The sequence below is a fragment of the Accipiter gentilis genome, chromosome 15, assembly GCF_929443795.1.
Source record: "Accipiter gentilis chromosome 15, bAccGen1.1, whole genome shotgun sequence".
Classification (NCBI taxonomy): domain Eukaryota; kingdom Metazoa; phylum Chordata; class Aves; order Accipitriformes; family Accipitridae; genus Astur; species Astur gentilis.
This window is the reverse complement of record NC_064894.1, coordinates 1,757,974-1,777,410: the sequence shown is the minus strand read 5'-3', so window position 1 is coordinate 1,777,410 and position 19,437 is coordinate 1,757,974. Positions and strand designations below refer to the sequence as shown.

Sequence of the window (19,437 nt, the reverse complement as noted above, 5' to 3'; positions counted from 1 at the left end):
AAGTGCTATATTCGGGCCGCTCAGGTGATCGTACGTCTCCTGGAGCGGTAAGGAATGTAATATAAAAGAAACAAGACTTCAGATGGCACTAACATCTATATTTAGTCAAGCATTTCAACCTTAGATACGCACAGCTATGAAACACGAGGTTACGGGCCTTTAAAACTCAGCTGTTTGAGCTCATCTTAAGATTAAAAACAACGTGTTGATGCTTGCAGCAAGTTACGAGTTCTCCGTGTGCATTAGTGACCTGAGAGGCAGCGACAGGCTGGGGAACCGAAAAGAAAATAACCCAGAAAACGGTGGCCTCGTGTAGTATCAGTAAATCGAGTTTTTCCCGATTTGTTTTTGTTACGCTTTGTCAAAACTTCTAACACCTCTGTTACTAAATTACTTCAAACCCTTCGCCGGCTCTTTGCTCAAACCCGCAGCAGCGGCGTGAGCGGCTCGCGCGCCCGCCGACCTTCTCCCGCTGACCCCCAGGAGCGCTCTCCTCCACTGCCGCGGGAAGGCAGCAAGCCGAGGGCCAGAGGAACACTGCAAAGGCCGGCGCCCTGCAAAAGATGAGCAAGTGAACGGGGAGAAGTCAACCTGTCGGGGAGCTGGCCTTTCTTTCTTCTCCGCGGGTTGGAATGTCAACCAAAAAACGAAGCGAGGTTGGGTTGCTTGCGCTCATAAAGTTTCATTTGAAGCACGCTCCTGTGATTCTATTTTAGAGGAAAAGAGTAGCTCCCCGTCAGAAAGGGGATGTGCAGCTTCCAGGGATGGAAATCAGCGCTTGCAGCTGACGTGAGAACGCGCGCCCCGCCAGTTGGGCGGATGGCCCTCTCCTTCAACCCCTGACGGCAGCTGGGACAGCTTCAGAGGAGTAAATTTTGCAGGATTATCTGTCATTAAAGAAATGGTCTCGCTAATAGCTAGCAGTGAGAGCTTAGTTTATGCCCTGATTCTTCCCCAAGTTTTATTTATTTTTTTGTTGGGGCATTTTTCAGAAGGAACAGAAAAATCAACCCCCAAATCCAAGTAATGGTTCCTAATAAATGTCTTCTGTAAATATCTGATTCTTTATGTAACCCTACGATTAGTTCAGAGTTTCTCAAATATTTATGTTATGTTTGGGGAGAAAATGAAGATTTTTTTTTTTTAATTTTTTTTTTTAATCAGTGGTTAAAATCTCAGCAGCAGGTGACTAAGCATTTTTAGTTTCCTGTGCTAGCCTGGTAAAAGATAACACACACATTAGTGCACTCTTAATGCTGCAATGAGTGGAATAGCCTCTACGAAGATCGTGTTAGTTATTTCCCTTAGGAGAAAAGGATGGTTATAAACCCAGCAATTTCTTTGTTGTAATTCTGTTCGTATAAATGGAAATGTTGTTATTCTGTTCATGTAAATGGAAATAAATGGGAAGTCACTTATTTTCTTAAAATTCCAAGCCTCTTATTAGCAAGTCCTCAGCCTCCAAAATCTTTCAGGGATTAGTTTTCAGCCTTCTTGTGGTCTGCCATCTTTTCGGATGCTTCTCTCTCGTATAAAGTGGATGGCTTTTAACTGCCTTGAAATCCCTGTATCCTCATTTCTAACCACCCGTGTGTGTGTGTGTGTGTGTGTGTTGTGGCTACCTTATGTTTTGGATGCAGTCTGCGTCCCTGCCTCGGTATCCCTTTCTAAGGCCCCCCTCACTGTTATTGCTCTGCACATCTCCTCTTTGCCATCACATAAGCCCTGTGTCCCCTCTGTTCTTTTCCAGGGTCTGCTCCTTTCTCAATTCCTGTGCCTTTCTCTGGGTCTCCATCGGTATTTACTTTGTCCTGAATTATTTCTGTCCTTCCTCTGTCCAGCTTCTTTCCTTCCTACCTGCCTCTCCGCATGTATCATTTTCTTTGTACAGATGCTGTATTGATAATTCAGAGAACTGATTTTTCAATAGTGACGTTGACAGACAACATACTTACTTGGGATGTGTTATATGGTTTTCCTTCAGAATATTACGAAGTTTGTTAGTATTTTCTAAAATATGGATTCCAAAAATTAAATTATTAAAATCAGTTTTCAGGTTGTTATGACTAAATGGGACATGTAAAAAATTTGGAAGCTAGTTTTCAGAAGACAGATGCCTGGCATGGTGAATGCAAAGTCCCACTGAAGGTGTCCCATCACACCGCTATGTCCCCATCCACCTCACTTCTGCCGTCACACTCTGCTCTCATGAGGCATCATCCCTTTCAAATGCTTCTTTTTAAGACACACTCCAACCTCTACAACATGGTGAAGCAGAAGTTTTAGCTGCTACAAGAGCAGGTGACAAGGAGAGAGGGGAGGGTCCAGCAGGGGCCAATATATGATTTTTTTTTTTTTTTTTTTTTGTAAAGCAGGTTTATACCATTATTTTCACCAAAATAAGTAACAATTTGTCTGTTGCCGTTTAACACATTGCCAAAAATGCTGATTTTCCCCACGTGACGCCTGTAAACCAACGTATGAAGTATTTCATTTCTATGTTCTGTTTTGGCCAAAATGTTAGTGACATTTCAGTTCAACCTAATCTCCCTTTCTCTTATATGATTTTTTTTGCACAACATTAAGACATAAGAGAAATACTCAGAAAGTTTAAAATTACCAATGAAGTAAAAATATTAAGGTCATTTATTAGGTTACTGGTGCCACATTTTAGACTTAGAAGTTGCTTTCTGGAAAAAAGTAGAACCTCTTGAACTTCATAAAATGAAAGGAGAATGACTATCTCTTATGTAAAATTTACTGAAAACAGGTTTTTTAATTGCGCAATCTTATAAAATATTCATGAATCTTCTTGTGACTTTTGATTCTTTTGCTTTGCCCTCATCATAGTGTATTTGTGTGATGCACATAAGTTGCTCTGGCTGGTAAATAGATAGCCTTAAATTTGTACGGTTTTAGCGAGTCACAAGTTTGGCTCTATGGATAAAACAAAAAGCAGTAATAAGCAGAGTTGATAATTAGGACAAACAGGTGGTATTGCTAACTAATTTCTAGCAACTTTGAGATACGAAATAATTAAAAAGCAGGCAACTGATTAACATATCAGTCCACTAGTTAATGTGAGAGCTCAAAAATTGAGAAGAGAGATAATGTCATTCTGAACAAGAAAATTCATGGGGAAAAACGAAAACAAAAAAACCCACACTTTCTCTCTGCCCCCCCCCCCCCCCCCGCGCCCCAGTTATTTCTGTGAATTAAAAGATACTGAAAAGATACTGTATTGCTGTACTACAGCATTTTCCTTCTGCACGCGCATGCTTAATCTACTTGTATGGAAGTCATGTCTTCTAGAACGGCCGTACGAGACTTGGTAACTTCAAGCAATAAAATATTTAATAATACAAGACATATTTATTTATCACTCCATCGTTGACATCCACCAAAAAGAAATTATGAGAGCATGTACAAACTGTGCTATGTGCGTGGAGGTTATTTCTTGGTCCCTCACAGGGAAAAATATCTTCATTATCCTTTTGCTATATTTCAGGATGGGGACTCGATTGGGAATTACTAATGTACTCACATTTTCTTAAATATAATCTGAATTTCTAAACAAAAAAGCCTACTGGTGTTAAGTGAAGCTGAAGTGTAGTGGCAAAATTAGGTCTTGTGGGGTTTTTGTTTTGATATGTTGTCTCTCTCCTTTCAGGATTCCTGTGTCCACACATCTGTCAACAGCATTCCCTGTGGTTTCTTCTGATGTGCCCAAGTTGCCTGAGCCTGTTGTGGCCTCTCAGATTTCCCCCAAATTGCCGTCCGTGTGCCAGGAAGGACTGTGCCATAACGGAGGGACTTGCCATCCTCTCGCTCTGCCTACCGGGGCCGCCTCGTTTCGGTGCGACTGCCCGCTGCACTTCTCCGGTCGGGTCTGCGAAAAAGGTAGTCGTGGTTCCTTCTTTCTCTACGAGTTGTGAAATGCAAGTCCTAGGCTTCTTTAAAGCTGGGAAAGGGGGAGAGGTGATAATAATCATCCTGTTTCTCTGCTTTTCATCCCAATAACTGTTGGTAACTCCGGAGTAGATTCATTGAGTTACTTAGAAAAAGACTTACTTGCAGCGTAGAGATAGGTGATAGCAGTCAGGCACACTAATAGCAGGCTTGAGGTAATGAAAAAGAATACTGTATTATTTGTGCAAATTGTGCACAGTGTTAATGCCTGTTATGCAACATAGTATTTCTGGGACAGAAGAAAGTTAACTTACGAAAATATGGAGATTTCCTGAAAAGATTACATGTTTTCCATTTCTACAGGTTGGGGGTTTTTCACCCCTGTGCCTGGTCCGTTGTTGGAAAAGGCTTTTTTTACTCTGTAGCTCATTTATACTTCTCTTCTACTACTGTTGCTCATAAAGCACAGATTAGTCAAATGAACATAATTTAATCAGAATTTGAATAAAAAAATAATTCTTTGAACAATCTTGCTTTCTTTGTAAAAAGAACCAAGGCTATAAGACAAACTAATCAACATTTCTGCGTTGTAATTGTAATTATTTTGCATTACTGCTTTTCAGAAAGTATTTTTCTATGACAGATTTTATAGTTGGCTTCAAAAACTGTTTTAGTTTTTAAGGTACAAGTGGTTATAAATGGCAGTGGATAATTCTCATAGTATTAAAGGCCATTACTGGTGTACAGGAAAAGAACAAAAAAAATGTCTAGATTATGGTTATATAACTGTAACATCCTCCAAATGAACTTCCCATAGTATGAAATACAAGCAACTAGAGTTAAAAATGCCCTTGCCAGACTGCCGGTGTATCTGAGCTAACATCACCTTGTATTGCTGTCTGAAAGTAGGTCGTTACACTCACTGTACATGAAAGCAATCAATAACTGAGCTCCAAAAAAAAAAATTGTCATGTGTTGCTTACATATCAGGGAATATTTCACCTTCCAACCTTTCCCAAGTTTATAATAAATTAAATCATATATTTTCAAATTGTCAGTGTTAAAACCGAATTCTGTGAGTATCTTCTATGCATTTGGTATCTGGGCGTACTCTTTGCACTTGCTTTCAATACATGGCAGCTGTGCAAGTTGCAGCATAAAATAGCGGAACCAAAAAAGCAGGTTTTCTTCAAGGATAACAGATTTAGTTACCATTCAGTGTGTGTTTCAATGAAGTATTTTCAATATTTCAATAAAACGTTTTCTTTATTTACATACATTTCATGTGCCAGAATTCCCTTCGGTGCTCCAAAGACTGCAGTTGGCATCCTTTGTATCAGCATCATCGGCCGATGGTATTTTGGATGGGAGCAGGTTTTGGCTTTTCCCAAGGGTTTTGCCAGGACTAAGCCATGTTAAATTCCAGCAGGAGTTTGCTAGCCAGCCTGTGGTAACAGGCCGTATCAGCGTACGTGCAGAAGCACGCTGCTGGGGGACACCTTGTCTGGACTTCCAGCGGTGTCCCATCGCTGCCGCCTTCTGGCTTCGTCTTACCTTCCAGGTGACCTGTCAGTCCCCAGGAGTCTTCCGCAGGTTGGCGTTTGTAATGAAAACTGACATAATCTGTGCCGGAGTTGTATTACCTGGGCCGAGTACTTACTTACCTCCCTGTGCCACAGACCTTGGTGGAAGTACCTTACGGTCCATTGACTGGCACAGCTATTTTTGAGTTGCTCATTCAAAAATACATCATCCTAAGCTGTTTTCTTCTTTGAAATGGAATGAGTGGACTGTCTTCCAACTACATTTGCAAGGGAATTTCATGTTTGTCTTACCTGGGGAAATGAAGGGGTCCCCTTCTCTCTCTTTCTGTGACTTTGTTTCAAAAATGATGTGTGAAAATATGACCAAATTATGACTACCTAAAGAACAGATTAAAAGCAGGGGACATTAGAATAAGTTGCAGCTGTAACCAAAAACTCTGATGATTAGGACAAGAAGCATCCTACTTTAGACACACAGGTAGCTATTCCATTCAATAAAATCAGAATCGAAGCCTTAAAAAAACCCTGAAACAAGTAGCTCCTTTTGAGGATATAAGCTCAGCTGTATAATCCTATCATCCTTTTAAGGGTTGGATGTCTAGTTTCCATGAGATATCTTCTCTTTTTTCCTAAAATTGGAAGAGATGCTATTTGCTTTCCTGAAGCTTGCAGGCATGCTTGACGAGGAGGTTTTAACAGCGATCCATTTTTCTGCATAGGACGTCTTTTAATAGTTCTGGCACTGGGAGAAGAACATTTCTTTTTCCCTTTGTGTGGAGGAGACGAATTCAGGAGTTGCTCTTGTCGCAGAGCTCTGCTTTTACCCTCTACAGCCCCACCATCAATAGAGGGAACAGCCACCTCCTTGGTGCCTAGCGCTCCCGGGTCGGCCGCGGCTGCGGGACGGGACGGGCTCATCGGCAGCTCGCGGGGGCAGCTGCAGCCTGGGGCGCGTGTGTCACGCCGCATCTTTATAGATCAGGGTCGGATGTGATGTATCCTGTATTTAGCGGCTGAAAAGTAACTGAAGCGTGATGTGATTTTATTTAATCCTGAAGTTGCAATGAGATTGACGATTTAACGTAATGAGACCAGAAATTGCCCAGCTGAACTATCATTATAAACCTTCGATATTCAGGGATCGGTTCTTCAAGAAGTCTGGAGAGAACTCATAATTACAGGAGATATGGGCGTCTGTATTCATTTTATAATTATTTACTATAGACCTTGTACGGGAGAAAGTAAATTATCATGTATGCAATCCAGAAACCTTGTTCCCATCAAGGAAATTGTCTCTTGACTCCTTAAAGGTAGCTGCTATCTGTTTTAATCATGCTGTAACGTATACCCATATGTTTCATAATATACACTTATTAATCATCTTAGTGATTTACCTTGTACCTACCATTAATTAAATTTCAGCAAGAAAATATATTGTAGACTCAACTGGCATAGTAACAGTCAACACGGCATAGTACGGGGTCTTACCTGCAAACCCCGTGTAGGTACCTTGGCTTCATTAGAATGCGTGCACTTGCTTCTTTCATGTCTAGGTTAAGATACACCACTTTGAGTCTCTTAGTAACAACTGCGTATCTCTTACAGCATATAAGATTGTCTTCTAGGGTGAAAGCAAGTGAATGCCATTATCTCAGTTATGTGGTTTAACTTGATAGCATGTTATTATAGGCAATATTGCATTTACCTATTCGATTGCTCGATAACTAACTCATAAACTCCAGCAGGTTGTTCTGCCCTTACAAGAAATATGTTCGAGTCGTAATTGTCATTAGGGATATGTTAGGGCCAAGCCAGTTTATTTAAATTCATAGTGTATTTACTCTAAACAATCAGATACCTCTGATGTCTGAAATGCCTCTAAATGACAATTTTGAAGAGTGGAAATCTATCTCCATTTTTCTAAGGAAATAGAAAACTATGGATACAAATCAGTGTATTTGCCAAAGTCAAACTGAAGCTATCAACACTGGATATATGCCGAAGTATACAAAGTGAGGATTTAGTCTAAAGTATATATGTGAAACCATCTGAGGCCTCTGTTCCCTTTAATACTGCTTTCAGTATTTTCCTTCTTTTTTTTTTCTTTTTTTTTTTTTTTCCTACAAATTACCAAAGTTATCTGGAAAAGAGAAGTTGCTGCAAGCTTTATTTTGAAACCTTTTAACTTTAAATGCAGCATAGAAAATTTGCTGCCAGTGTAAATTATATCTTTATTACTGAGTAGTGAGTGCTAGGTCATACAATAGAGGGGAGGACTGTGTAGATAGGGAATACAGTGAAGGGTAGACGGTGTACTCTGAGCTACCTTTATTCTTTTTCCGTTCTGGGTAAATAAGCTTTTTTGTTCTCCTATGAAATATATCATCCTTTCCTCCATGAAACAATTCTTCATTAGCTAAGCCGTTGTATCTGCTTTATTGTGAAATCCCTACACACAAGTGGAAAAAACCGTAATGCTTCTGCTTTAGCATGAAGGCAGATGGTTGTCTATTACTGTAAAGTTCATAGCAATAGGTTTGGAATATCACTGTCTTGCATGTGCAAAGAAAGTATGTCCCTGCCTGTTAATTATAAGATTAACATTTTTAAAGCCTCCAGAATTTTTAGTATTCTGTAAAAGTTTTATAAATTGTTCAATAGAAGGAATATTCAAATGTCATGTGTTAAAAACAGGAAATCTGTTTAATTTGACATGTTGCCTGTATATATTCTGTACATCACTTAAAGGTCAACTCCTTTGACAAAGCGGCAAAACCAGAAGTGAAATGGGAGGCCCTTACAGGCATTTCTCTTGCAACAGCCCCACCTGGAGACTTTGCTACATTGGTTCCCTGGGACACACTTGTTGAATTCCTGATTTGTTGAGCAATACTTGATAGTATCACCCCGAACATTAGAGGTTTCTTTACTAGCAGCTTTTCTAGACATTGTTCCTAACTTAACATTTCGAACCTGTGTCGTTGACTACTATCATTCATCTCAGACAAGCTTTTTTTTTTTTCCTTTATGTATTTGGTTTTGAAAATAAATGTAATTGGTCCCATTTTTGTGGTTTCAGCCATATTTAGAACAATCTCATGTCTCCTATCTATTTAGCTCCTTAATAATATTCATACTGTGTATGTATGATTTAAAACAAGTCTGTGACAATTTCCATCAAAAAGAAGGTTGAGGAAGTGGGAATCGCATAGAGAGGTGTGGGTGAGGAAGGAGAATTGTGCCGTCACCTCCGCATTCCAGTCTCAGTTTGAGGTACCCAGAAAGAAAAACAGGACACCGTTACTCCATATCCTCTGTTTTTCCAGAGTTCAAGTGTTCTTTCACCTATTTTGTCCTCCCTCAAAATGATTCATAACCTTGTAGGACTCTGTGAGCAGAAAAAAATATGTGTTTAGAGGTATGTATAAACCTCAGTAATTAATTTGATGTCATAAACCACAGCCAGTGTCTAAACTCATGAGATACCTATTGATTTCAAACAAAATGCATTTATTTGTGTATGTAAAACTTTCACATACGTTCTCTAGCTTTTGGGCTAGATTTGAAAAAAGTATTAAGGTTTCCCTTCAGATTTAGAATTTTTTTTTAGAGGATAAATTTAAAAATTAAGAACACAGTAGGCTAGTTAAGAACAAACAAGGATTTAGCCAGAAGTTAAATAACTGTGTATGTTGGCTTTGATACACTAGTTGCCATTACAGCAATTTTGAAGTCCTGTGTAGGAAATAGCCAGCCATTCCCATACAGTTTACTTGATACAACAAAACTCAACAGAAGTGCTGTTTTGATGAACAATGCAAAAAGGAATTACCTAAATTAACTTCAGCGTTTTTCTCTGCACTTTCACTGAGGGATGTAATCTTGCACTTTGGTATGAGACTAGGCAAACCTTGTGAAGTGCTATTTGCTGATGCTTCGCGGTACCCATGTCTGTGAGTAATCACATCAGCTGCGCCGTCACCTGGACTTAGCGTATAGTCCCGACTTTTTTCCTTCTTAGTTCACAAAATCATGGGGAAGTTTTTGAAGATGTCTAAAGTATCTCCGATCCAGTCTTGACATCTTGTTTTATCAGTTACTACATATCAGGTTTTTATTTTAATGTAGGTTAATTTGTTGAAGTGGTTTTGAAAACAAAGGAAAACCAGGGTTTTGAGGGAAGACCAGCTGGGTTCACAAGGAAGTGGCAAAGCAGTTTTCAACTAATCCTTCTTCCGCCCACCTGAACAGTTTTGTAGAATTTTACCAGCTCAAATTTTTATCAGCTCAAAACAACCTACATCTCAAACCCTTCTAGAGGGCTTCATGAAATGGTAAAGGAATGCAGCAGTTTTCTATGGTTATTAAGACTGGATTAAAAATGTGATTAAATGAGAGCTTAAGATACACCTTAGTTATACCTAGAGGGAAGATAATGAGAATGAGCGAGCTTGCTGAGATGGGGAAGAGCTCTTCAAAGCACCAAGCAGCTCTAGTCACTGCGTTCCCGTCTCTGTAAAGCTATTTATCATTGCAACTGCCACCTACCCCCAAACCATGAGCTTCAGAACAGCTGTAGGGTCTACTGCTATAGGGTATACTGTACAGCTATAGCGTTCCTTTACTGAACAGAGAGTTGATATATATTTCACAAGTCTGTTCTGGGAAGGACCATTATGGACCCTGTTGGGCATTAGTTGCTTTGAAAGAGTACAGCGAAAACAGTGAAAGAAAAGTTTTAAACAATTGTCAGTTTGCTAGTACCTGCTCTGTTTTGCATTCACATCCATTCACATCCAGTCATGGGCCACTTAAAATAATTAAGTATTGGTTTTAAGTATTGTTTTTAAGTATTGTTGAAAGATTTTTTTCTTCATTTGTATGTTATTAAAAATGAGATAGCTGTAGCATTTTTTTATAAAGGCTTGCATGGATAAGCAATTTTCAAGACGATCCCCTTTTATTTCTGGGAAAAACAATTGATAAAAGCAGTAGAAACCTCTTACCTCCTCATGTAGATCAGACCCGTGAAATTTTGGCATTTCTAGCATTAGACTTCTGAATCACTATTTCTTTAATGTGGATGAAAGTTTTCTTGTCATAGTAATCTTTAGGAGAATTGAAACAATTTGATAAGAAACACTATTTTGGACAGGAACAGATAACAGAAAATGAAATAATGGTGAGTTTAGAATTTGTGGGGAACAAGCTTTCTTCCCTTCATTTTCCGCTTGAAAATGTCGGTATAAAAATTGATTGTTTCTAAAGCTTGTAACCTATTCAGTTGCTAATCTCCCAGCTCCTTTGAGTCATTTTTCATTCAAAGATAACCATTGTTGCATAGGTGAGAAATACTTGCTTTTTTTTCCCTTTATTTCTCCATTTATGGCATTTTCTGGAAACACCTTCTTTCCGTAAGTCCTGAACTGCTGCCATTTGTTCTGTTGGTGCTAATTTGCTGATAATCAAGTCATCTGCGGAAATGTTATGTGTCTCCCTAGGCAGTACGGCAGTGCTTATTTTCTGAGCTTGACTCATTTGCGTTCTTCCACAGGAAATACCATGTAATAAAGCAGGTGAGGTATTAAATAATGTCTTCGAGCTTTATTACGTGGCCTGTAAGAAAGAGATGTAGAAGCCTGGGTTTGCTTTTATAGCACAGAATAAACAGTAGTTAGTTTGGCCTTTTACCAATGAAATCACCTGTGTTACCAAGTTAGGATAACAGTATGTTGTGCTGCCTTGACATTTGGATTTCAAGAATGCTGCGATTAAAAACAGAGGGGATTTTCATTCCGGGACGCGACGGTGTGCAGCTGCTGGTCCGCTCCCAGACCGCTCCCGGGAGCTTCAGCTGGCGGAGAGCGCGAGGCGGACACCGGGATCTCTCGGACCTCCCTAAGGCGTCCTGCTCGGGGACGTGCAGGTCCTCTCACGTCACCTCCCAGAGCGAGGGGTCATTTGGGGAGGACGCTGGCTACTTACGGGATGTGCTTACAGAGGAAATGGCTTTGCCCTTTCCTGGAGCACGAAACCCCACGGGATTTCTAATGAGGAGTGCCTGACACATTCCTTTTCGCGCATCTTCATGGAACACTGGTGCTTGTGTTTGCATAAAATCTGAAATTATTGTTGTCTAAAGGGGAGGGATATTTACAATACAAATGTTAGGAAGTCGCTGTTTTGAGGGTCCTCAGACAGCAAAACTGCCTTTGAGGAAAAGAAGTCAGCTTCTCTTATACAATATAAAAAGCCAGTTTTTCTTACTACCACTAGTTCCTTTACATTTCTGTACTAACAGTTTCTGGTGATAAAATGTGCAAGTAATTATATAGCAAAAACATTTTAGCTACCCAGGAAATTCAGGATTCAAAAGTTGAATTTCCTAGTAGCACAATATACTTAGATAGTCACATTCTACATGTGTGTAGAACAGTTCTGTGCCAAATGTGTGGGAGGTTCGAAAGCTTGGGAGCATGTAGAGTCCCCCTGTGTTTCAGTGGAAATAGTGAAAATATTGAATACATCATCAAACAGAGCAAAGAGTTGAGGCATTGCCCAAACAGAAATTCAAGTTACTGTCAGATTTCTACTTTCTGTTGGATTCACATTTAAAACAGGAAATTGCATAAAAGAAAAGAATTTTCCTATGTGAATTGTATTGCCCTCTATCAAGAATTTTCCTTAATGAATTATTCAGCCCTATAGAAGACAAAATAAAACCACTGTAGTATAAATAAATAATAAAAAGTCTGGTATATTGAATACAATGGAAAGTATGCAAATATGGGAAATAAAACCAAGAAACTAAAGGCAAGCATCCTGTTAGCGTCTCTCAATCATAATGGAAAACTATAGATTCATGACTTCCAAAAACATTTCCAACACATGGCATTATTCTTAATACTATCTTACAGAAATAATCATAGCTGCAGTGACTGTTTCTTTTTATTCATATGAACAATCTGCTTCAGCAACTGGTGAACTTCATCAAAATAAAGAGGATAAATCAACCAAAAATTTATATGAGTAAGATATGTACGATGTGGCAAAGTACAGCATTTAAAGTTTCTTTCAGAGTTTTCCAGAAGAAGCCTGGTCCCTATTGGACACCTGTCTCTTCACATACATTTTCTCATATGACAGGGAATATGCTATTGGGTTGTTTATTTTGCAGCACAGTTGCAAAACGAAAAAGGTTTATAACTGCAGGTTTGTCTGAGGTTTAAATTATGGAGTTGTTATTTTAACAGCAAAAAAAACCCGTAAGATGGGAGTATTCCTACTAAATATGTGTGTACTTATAAGTGTCTTGTTAAGAGCATAGTAGAATCAGTATGTAACCCTCTCTGTTCCTGGAGATTCTTATATAGGAGTTTTATAGGATCTCCTATTATGTTAATTCTGCTCTTGATATAAAAGCATTTTAAATCACTCATAAAAATACTAATGCATAGAAAAGGTGCAAAAAAATAAGGATTTCCATGCATTAAAAAAATCAAATATGAAGGGACATTTCATTCATTGCTCTTTGAAACCCAGCAGACTGCATAAATCTCTTCCTTTAAAGATGAATCCAGACAGGCTCAAGGCAGGAAATGATAAGATGAAATTCAGTTCTAGATGATCAGAATCGGTCTCCCATTTTTTGACATTTCTGGAGACCAACCTGGGTGCAGTTGAGAATAAAAGGAAGAATGTCAGCCCAGATTTAAAGCCTGAACATTTCCATGAATAATCAAGATGCTGATGCTTGAGGGTCTGAAATTTATCCAGAGATGCTGGGGAGGGGAAGGATTTAAAAGGAATAGTAACAATAAATTTTGCCAAAACAGAACATTGTGATCCAAAATATTGGCTCAGAATATGTTTGATGCAAGGGTCACCCTTGCTTTTTTTTGTTTTGTTTGTAAAGCAACAAAGAGTTAGTTTCACGTGGATTTAAGTACATTAACAAGGTGATTATGCCTTTGGTCCCTGTCGCATATGCTAAAAAGTTGATGACATTTAAGGAGAGGAGGGGGGAACAGGATAAAGAAACTGCTACTGTGTCCCGTAACAGCAGGCAGGACAGATTTCTGAGGTGGCATGATAGGGCAGGTCAACACTGCAAATATTCTTCAAATACTAATCTAGAAAAGCAAAATTAAATGAGGAGATATAAAGAAAAGTATTCATCGGCATTATACTTAATCCAGCTGAAGGTATCTTACAAGAATAAAGAAAAAAATCTTGGGCACAGAGAATGCTAATAAAAACTCAGAACTGAGGAAGGAAACTGATGTTTTGTACTTGACATTTGCACAAACTCTTGCAGCTTGTGGTGTTATCATCTCATCTCCGTGCAGAGGTAGTCTACTATGCTGTTGCTGTTAAAATGAGGTTTCAGCAGGGACCTTACGAGCCCCTGCATTTGTCTGCATTTTCTGTTACCTCTGAAAATGCATCGTACGCTTTCTGCATTTCCAGAACAGCGATGTTCTTCATTCTTTCTTCTGGCTCCAGTAGTGGTACACCGAAATCCTGCTGAGTTGTTACAGTTACAGAAGCAGTAGATTAATACTATGCTATTATATTGCTGTATCTTATTTTTCACATAAGCAACTTGCCAAAAGTATATAGGACTCTATGAGTAGTGGTGAAGCTTACTCGTAATAATCAATAAGGCTTACTCATTGTGCATGACATTCAGATTTTTATAAGTTCTGGCAATATCTTCATTTATCTATGCCATGATTTTTTGCTCATAACATGGCTGTTTTCATCCTCTGCTTTAAAAGGTGCTCTCCTAACAAAAAGTGTCGTCCCCCTTAACATTTGATTCATGAGTCTTTAAGAGAAGGTATAATCAGACAATGTCTGCCTACCAAAAAAAAAAAAAAGAAAAAGAAAAGGTGATAGAGAAAAATGCTGAAGGCATCTATGGAAATACTGTGAAATGTCATTAAAAGTAGTGTCTTTGCTAATAACAGAAGTGCTTTTTACTGAACCTGATAGACACTGTTTCTCCTTTTCTTTCTTAATGTTATGTTACAGACCGCGCAATATTGATATTACGTTCTTCTTTCTTTTCCGGCTTTGTTCCCCCAAATAATAATAAACTGGTTATATGCTATTGTGTGTACCTGTATAGTACACAAAAAGCATATGGAAAGGACGCTGTGCATCAGCTGCAGTACTGCTGCGCGAGGCGGCCTGAGCCACGCGGCCGGTGCTCAGCTCGTTCGCCTGCAGCCGCCTTTGTTGGGACCGACCTGCTCGTCTCACACCGTCAGCGGGACACACGGTCTGTGCCGAAAGCGTTCGCGGTGGCGGTGGCCAGATGCGGTCGTGGGGGGAAGGTCAGGCTGGTAGCGCTGTTGTCTACCACATCCCATTTAACAGAGAAGGTGGGTGAGAGGAGAAGGTAAAGTGAGGTTCTTTACTACTGACATTTTTACTAAATCTTAGTGGAAAAAATACCTTGACTTAAAATACTCCTTCAGTTTTCTCATTGCTTCTATGGGCTACCTGCACACACTTAGTGTGCCTTGTGGTTATTTATAAATGATGATGACAGTAACTTTGAAAATGAGCTAATACTTCCTAAACAAAATCTGATTTCAGTTATCTCTTGGTATTATCTCTTGGTAGAAACCTGGGTGCAATTCTAAAACCAGTCATATTTTAGTCCAACCAAATCCAACTTAGACTTTTTCTTAAAAGAGCATGAATGTTTCCCTATTGTCATCACTGAATAAAGACTGAGCTATGAAGTTTCTTCCTTTGGTGGGGGGAGGATCTTTAGGAAAGGATCTTTATTTTTGTTGCTTGCATTTATATTTTCTATGCTATCCTTTAAATTTCTTATTCTGGCAGAAAATGGAAAACTTTGTAGCAGACTGAAGGTATAGCAGCATAACTATTAAATAGCTACTCAGAAGAATGACAATGAAAGTGAAAACTGAGAAAGGGTTAACCTTCAAATGTCTTCATAATGTTTGTAAATGTTTCTTTTGCCCTTAATGTTTTCGGACAACAGCATGTGTAGAATAAAACCAGTGAGTTTTCCAATCGTGCTTCACTACCTAGCATTGTGGGGTCCTTATTTACTTCCTCTTCTAATCCTGGGATGTCTGATCATTCAGATCAGCTGCTTTCAGAAGCTAATATGACACCATAAAGAGCATGAAGCTCAGCTGAATTAACAGCCATTGTGATCTTCCAAATTAATAGAATGTGGTGAAGGTGGAATGGCAAATTTCATGAAAATTCGGAGTTGAAGTTTTGTTAACATATTGGTCACCTAAAGAGGCAACGTTAGGAAATGATTGGAGAATTTGAATAAAAAGCTGAGTAACTTCACTCTCAGCCAGAGATTATTTCAGAAAGTATATCCAAATACTCATGTTACAATTTGACATTAGTAATTACTGTGCTTTACTTGTCCTGTATTTGACCACAAAGCCTGTGGCCAGTACCTTGTGTGTTTCTGCTGGTGCCGTAAGACCTTCTCGCAAAATCTGCAGTAGCTTGTTGCTTATTTCATTGCTTTTGTGACCGCTGGACCATCACATACGTGATACAGCAGAGAACAGAATCCACCACCCGGCTTAGCTTGGTGCTCTGTACATGTCACATCAGATCTACAATAAGAATAAAGGAAAGGGGGAAAGGATTTAGGGAGGAAGAATAATACATATACTCTGAGACAGCCCGAATCACTCTGGTGAGACCACAGAAATAGTTTTCTTTGGCTATACGTAGTGGATTATAAAGCTGAATTAAAGGTAGCAAAGAAAAAAAACGTCACCAAGGTGGAGCATAGAGAGAGATTAGTTCCCAGAGAGTTGACTTGAAAGAGATATGTTTTGGGGAAAGATGATGTCATGTAGCTCTGCAGAATGTTTCCTGGAGCCAACTATTCAGTTGTTTCATGGTAACAGTAGAAGAGGTACTTGCACAGACAATGTTCAGTGTAAGGGAAGAAATAACAAAGCCAAATATACCGAAGGGAAAGCAAAATAGACTGTCACACCTCAAAGAATGTGACTGTTTCTCAGTCAACACAGAGTGTATTTGAGGAAAGAAAGAACAATCAGATAAGGAAGTGAAAGGAGCATCCCTGCCTCCACCCCAAGTAAACCTACAATACTTCAGTGGAGCAGAAGCCTACTCCTGGGCAGGGCTTAGGGGGAGTACTTCAGGACACTAGAAGCAGTTCCATGCATGCTCTGCAAGCAACTGATTTCCCAGTTACTGATGTATTTTTTTCTGTTGTAGTCTGACAAGTTCGGTGCTTGACAGAGAAACTGTTGCTATTAAGTAGCATAGGAGACTAAAAAGGAAGCTCTCCTATATTCTTGAATTCGTCTCAGGCTCACCGTATGACCCTGGACTTCTGTTCCCATACTGCAATTCTTGCTGCACGTTCTTCTGTAGCTTTTGTGGGATCGGAATGATGTGATTCGACTTGCCAAGTGATAATTCACTCTTCCATTCTTTATCTAGAAGTTTTTTAAGATTTCCGGGGCTGCCTCAGGGAGGTCCTTCTCTATGTCCTTTTCTAACCAGGGCAAGGCTGATAATTCAGATCAGCTGCCTTTGAACGCTCACACAGTATCGTAAAAAGCATGAGGCTCAATGAATTAGCAGGCACTGTAATCTGTCAGATTCCACACATTAAATGAAATATATCTGACAGCAGTCACGTCCCACAGAGGTAAATTCCAAATCCGTTTTTCTGCCCTGGATGAGCAGGTCACCCGCAGAGGCTGTGTTCCCATAGGCTGAACCAAGTCTGCTTCACTCAGTACAGGACAGTCAGCACAGACAAACTCATGAGAATGCTTGGGAGTAGAAACCTTGGATTGTGGATGCAGGTATTTCTGTTCAACAGTTTTAAACCCACTGCCCAGTATTTAAGACCAACCACAGATACACCATCTGTTTTCAAGGATCCTGTTCATCATATGTGTTTCACAGAACACACACCTTTGATTTTGTTTCCCACATTATCAGTGGGTTTTTTTCTTCTCTCTTTTCCCAGAAGAAAATTTCTTTCCTCAAGGGAAAGCCTACTTGGATTTGAAAACTTAAGACATTAAAGTGCAAAAAAACCTTGAGGATTCATTTGCACTGAACAATTTTCAAATATGTATTTTTCTGTATCAGTACTATCAATGCACATCAAGTATCCATAATTCATTCTTGGCAACAAATCCTATTTGTTATTAATAAAAAATATGCCTGTCAGTCTAGTAATTACATAAAGGCAATTTCCTTCGGTTTTAATGGAATCAGTTGCACACATAATTAAAAAAACTTTATCTTGGTGCACCTTTCCTTGGTGATTGGCTGATACAAGAGAAAACATCGTTCTGTAAGTTGGATACTCAACATATATTCAACATGTTAAGAAAGCTATAGTAGCTCTGATATGGGATTTCTCTCGAGAAAAATCTAAGTTCAGAGTTTATCTGCTTTGGTACAGATTTCAGAATCTTACAACGGAAGAAAATGCACGCCGCTTGGTATAAGTGTTACTTGCCTTGCTAGAATATACATCTGTTTCGTGATATGATAACTTTTATCATATCATATTCCAGATTATGTATCCATTATTGGCCTTTTGAATTATCTTTTGACCAGATGCTGCGTGATTGTTCCAGTCTATGCATGTCCTTATGATCAGTGACAGATGGTTATGCTCTAACTTCGTCTGAGAAATCACTGGTCTTGAAGCAGTGTGTGAGGAAATCATAAATAATGTGATTTTATTAGCATGGGAATTCACACATTTGGGAAAATGACTACCATCTGTGTGCATTAGTGCAGCATCATGCCGTGTAGACCACATCTGATGCATGCCCTGCCAACTTTAAATAGAAATTGAATTAGTAAGTATTTTTCTGCACAAGATCAGGCAGACAGGCCTCTGTATGTCCATCCAATTGCTGTCCCTGGAATGCCAGAAAGACATTATTGCCAACATTCTCATATATGGCTACATGTCAGAGGATTCTGATTATGATAGGAAAAAAGATAAATATGGTAATTTTATTATATGCCATATGCTCCATCTACAAGAAGAGGGTTTGTCTGGGAGCAGACCCCCGACACGAGGTCATATTTGTCATGACTCACCCATCAGGTCTACGGAACAACGTAATAGAAAACTTCAGCAGACATAGTCTCCTCACGCCATAAATGGGAAATCAAAGGCTCCATATGACAAAATATCTTTTGAAGACTTGGACTTAGCTTTAGGTGTGTATACATTTAGGCTTTGATTAGTTCCTAAAATACAGATGTCAAGCAGGATTCAAACAGTTGGTCGCTAGAGCTCAAATCCTTTCAGCTCCCCTCCTCTGTATCCTACAATTCCACCTGAATCTCTGGTCCAAAACAAAGAAGTTCGAGAAATAAACAGCCAACCTGTTACAGACTTCACAAACCCACTCAATTGTTTCCATCGGAAAGCCATAGGACCTGCAGTGTAAGGGGTAATTTTCCTGTTACTTCTGGAGATACCTCAGGAGGTTTCTGATACCAGGGAGACCTTGGCACCTTTCATCCTAGAGAGTTTATTAAAACTGAAATAGAGCAGTTTGGCATTAAAGTTGGTCAAAGATTATTTGGCTGCTATCAACTTCACTTTTTCTGTCAGACAGCTTTCTCCCACCCTCCTTTAAAGTAAAATTATTGAAGGTTTTGATTAAAAAGGGTAAGTGTTTAAACCTGTTAAAGACCCAGTCACATCTAGGACCTTCATTTAACATTTTTAGCCTGTGGAACTGTCTTAAATCAGCAGCAACATGATCCCTCATAGATGTAATATTAAAAGTCACTTGCAGTTTGGCAAGAGAATAGACTTCTGAGCTGCGATGGCACTTTCTGTGTCTTCTGCCTTTACAAACAATTTCCATCTAAGTTGCTGAAAATAACAATGGAAATACATTTTAATGCAAAGTCTTAGTGCATCAGTACTATTTCCTAATTTTTA

At 39.2% G+C, this 19,437-nt stretch overlaps 1 protein-coding gene across 1 annotated transcript in view; it reads left to right on the top strand.

The window, feature by feature from the left end:
- EYS (eyes shut homolog) overlaps nucleotides 1-19,437 on the top strand; it is a 940,845-nt gene that overhangs the window by 733,943 nt on the left and 187,465 nt on the right. The window contains exon 37 of the mRNA XM_049818234.1: nucleotides 3,671-3,900. Within this exon, the coding sequence (XP_049674191.1) occupies nucleotides 3,671-3,900 (230 nt within the window). The remainder of the gene's footprint in view (nucleotides 1-3,670; nucleotides 3,901-19,437) is intronic.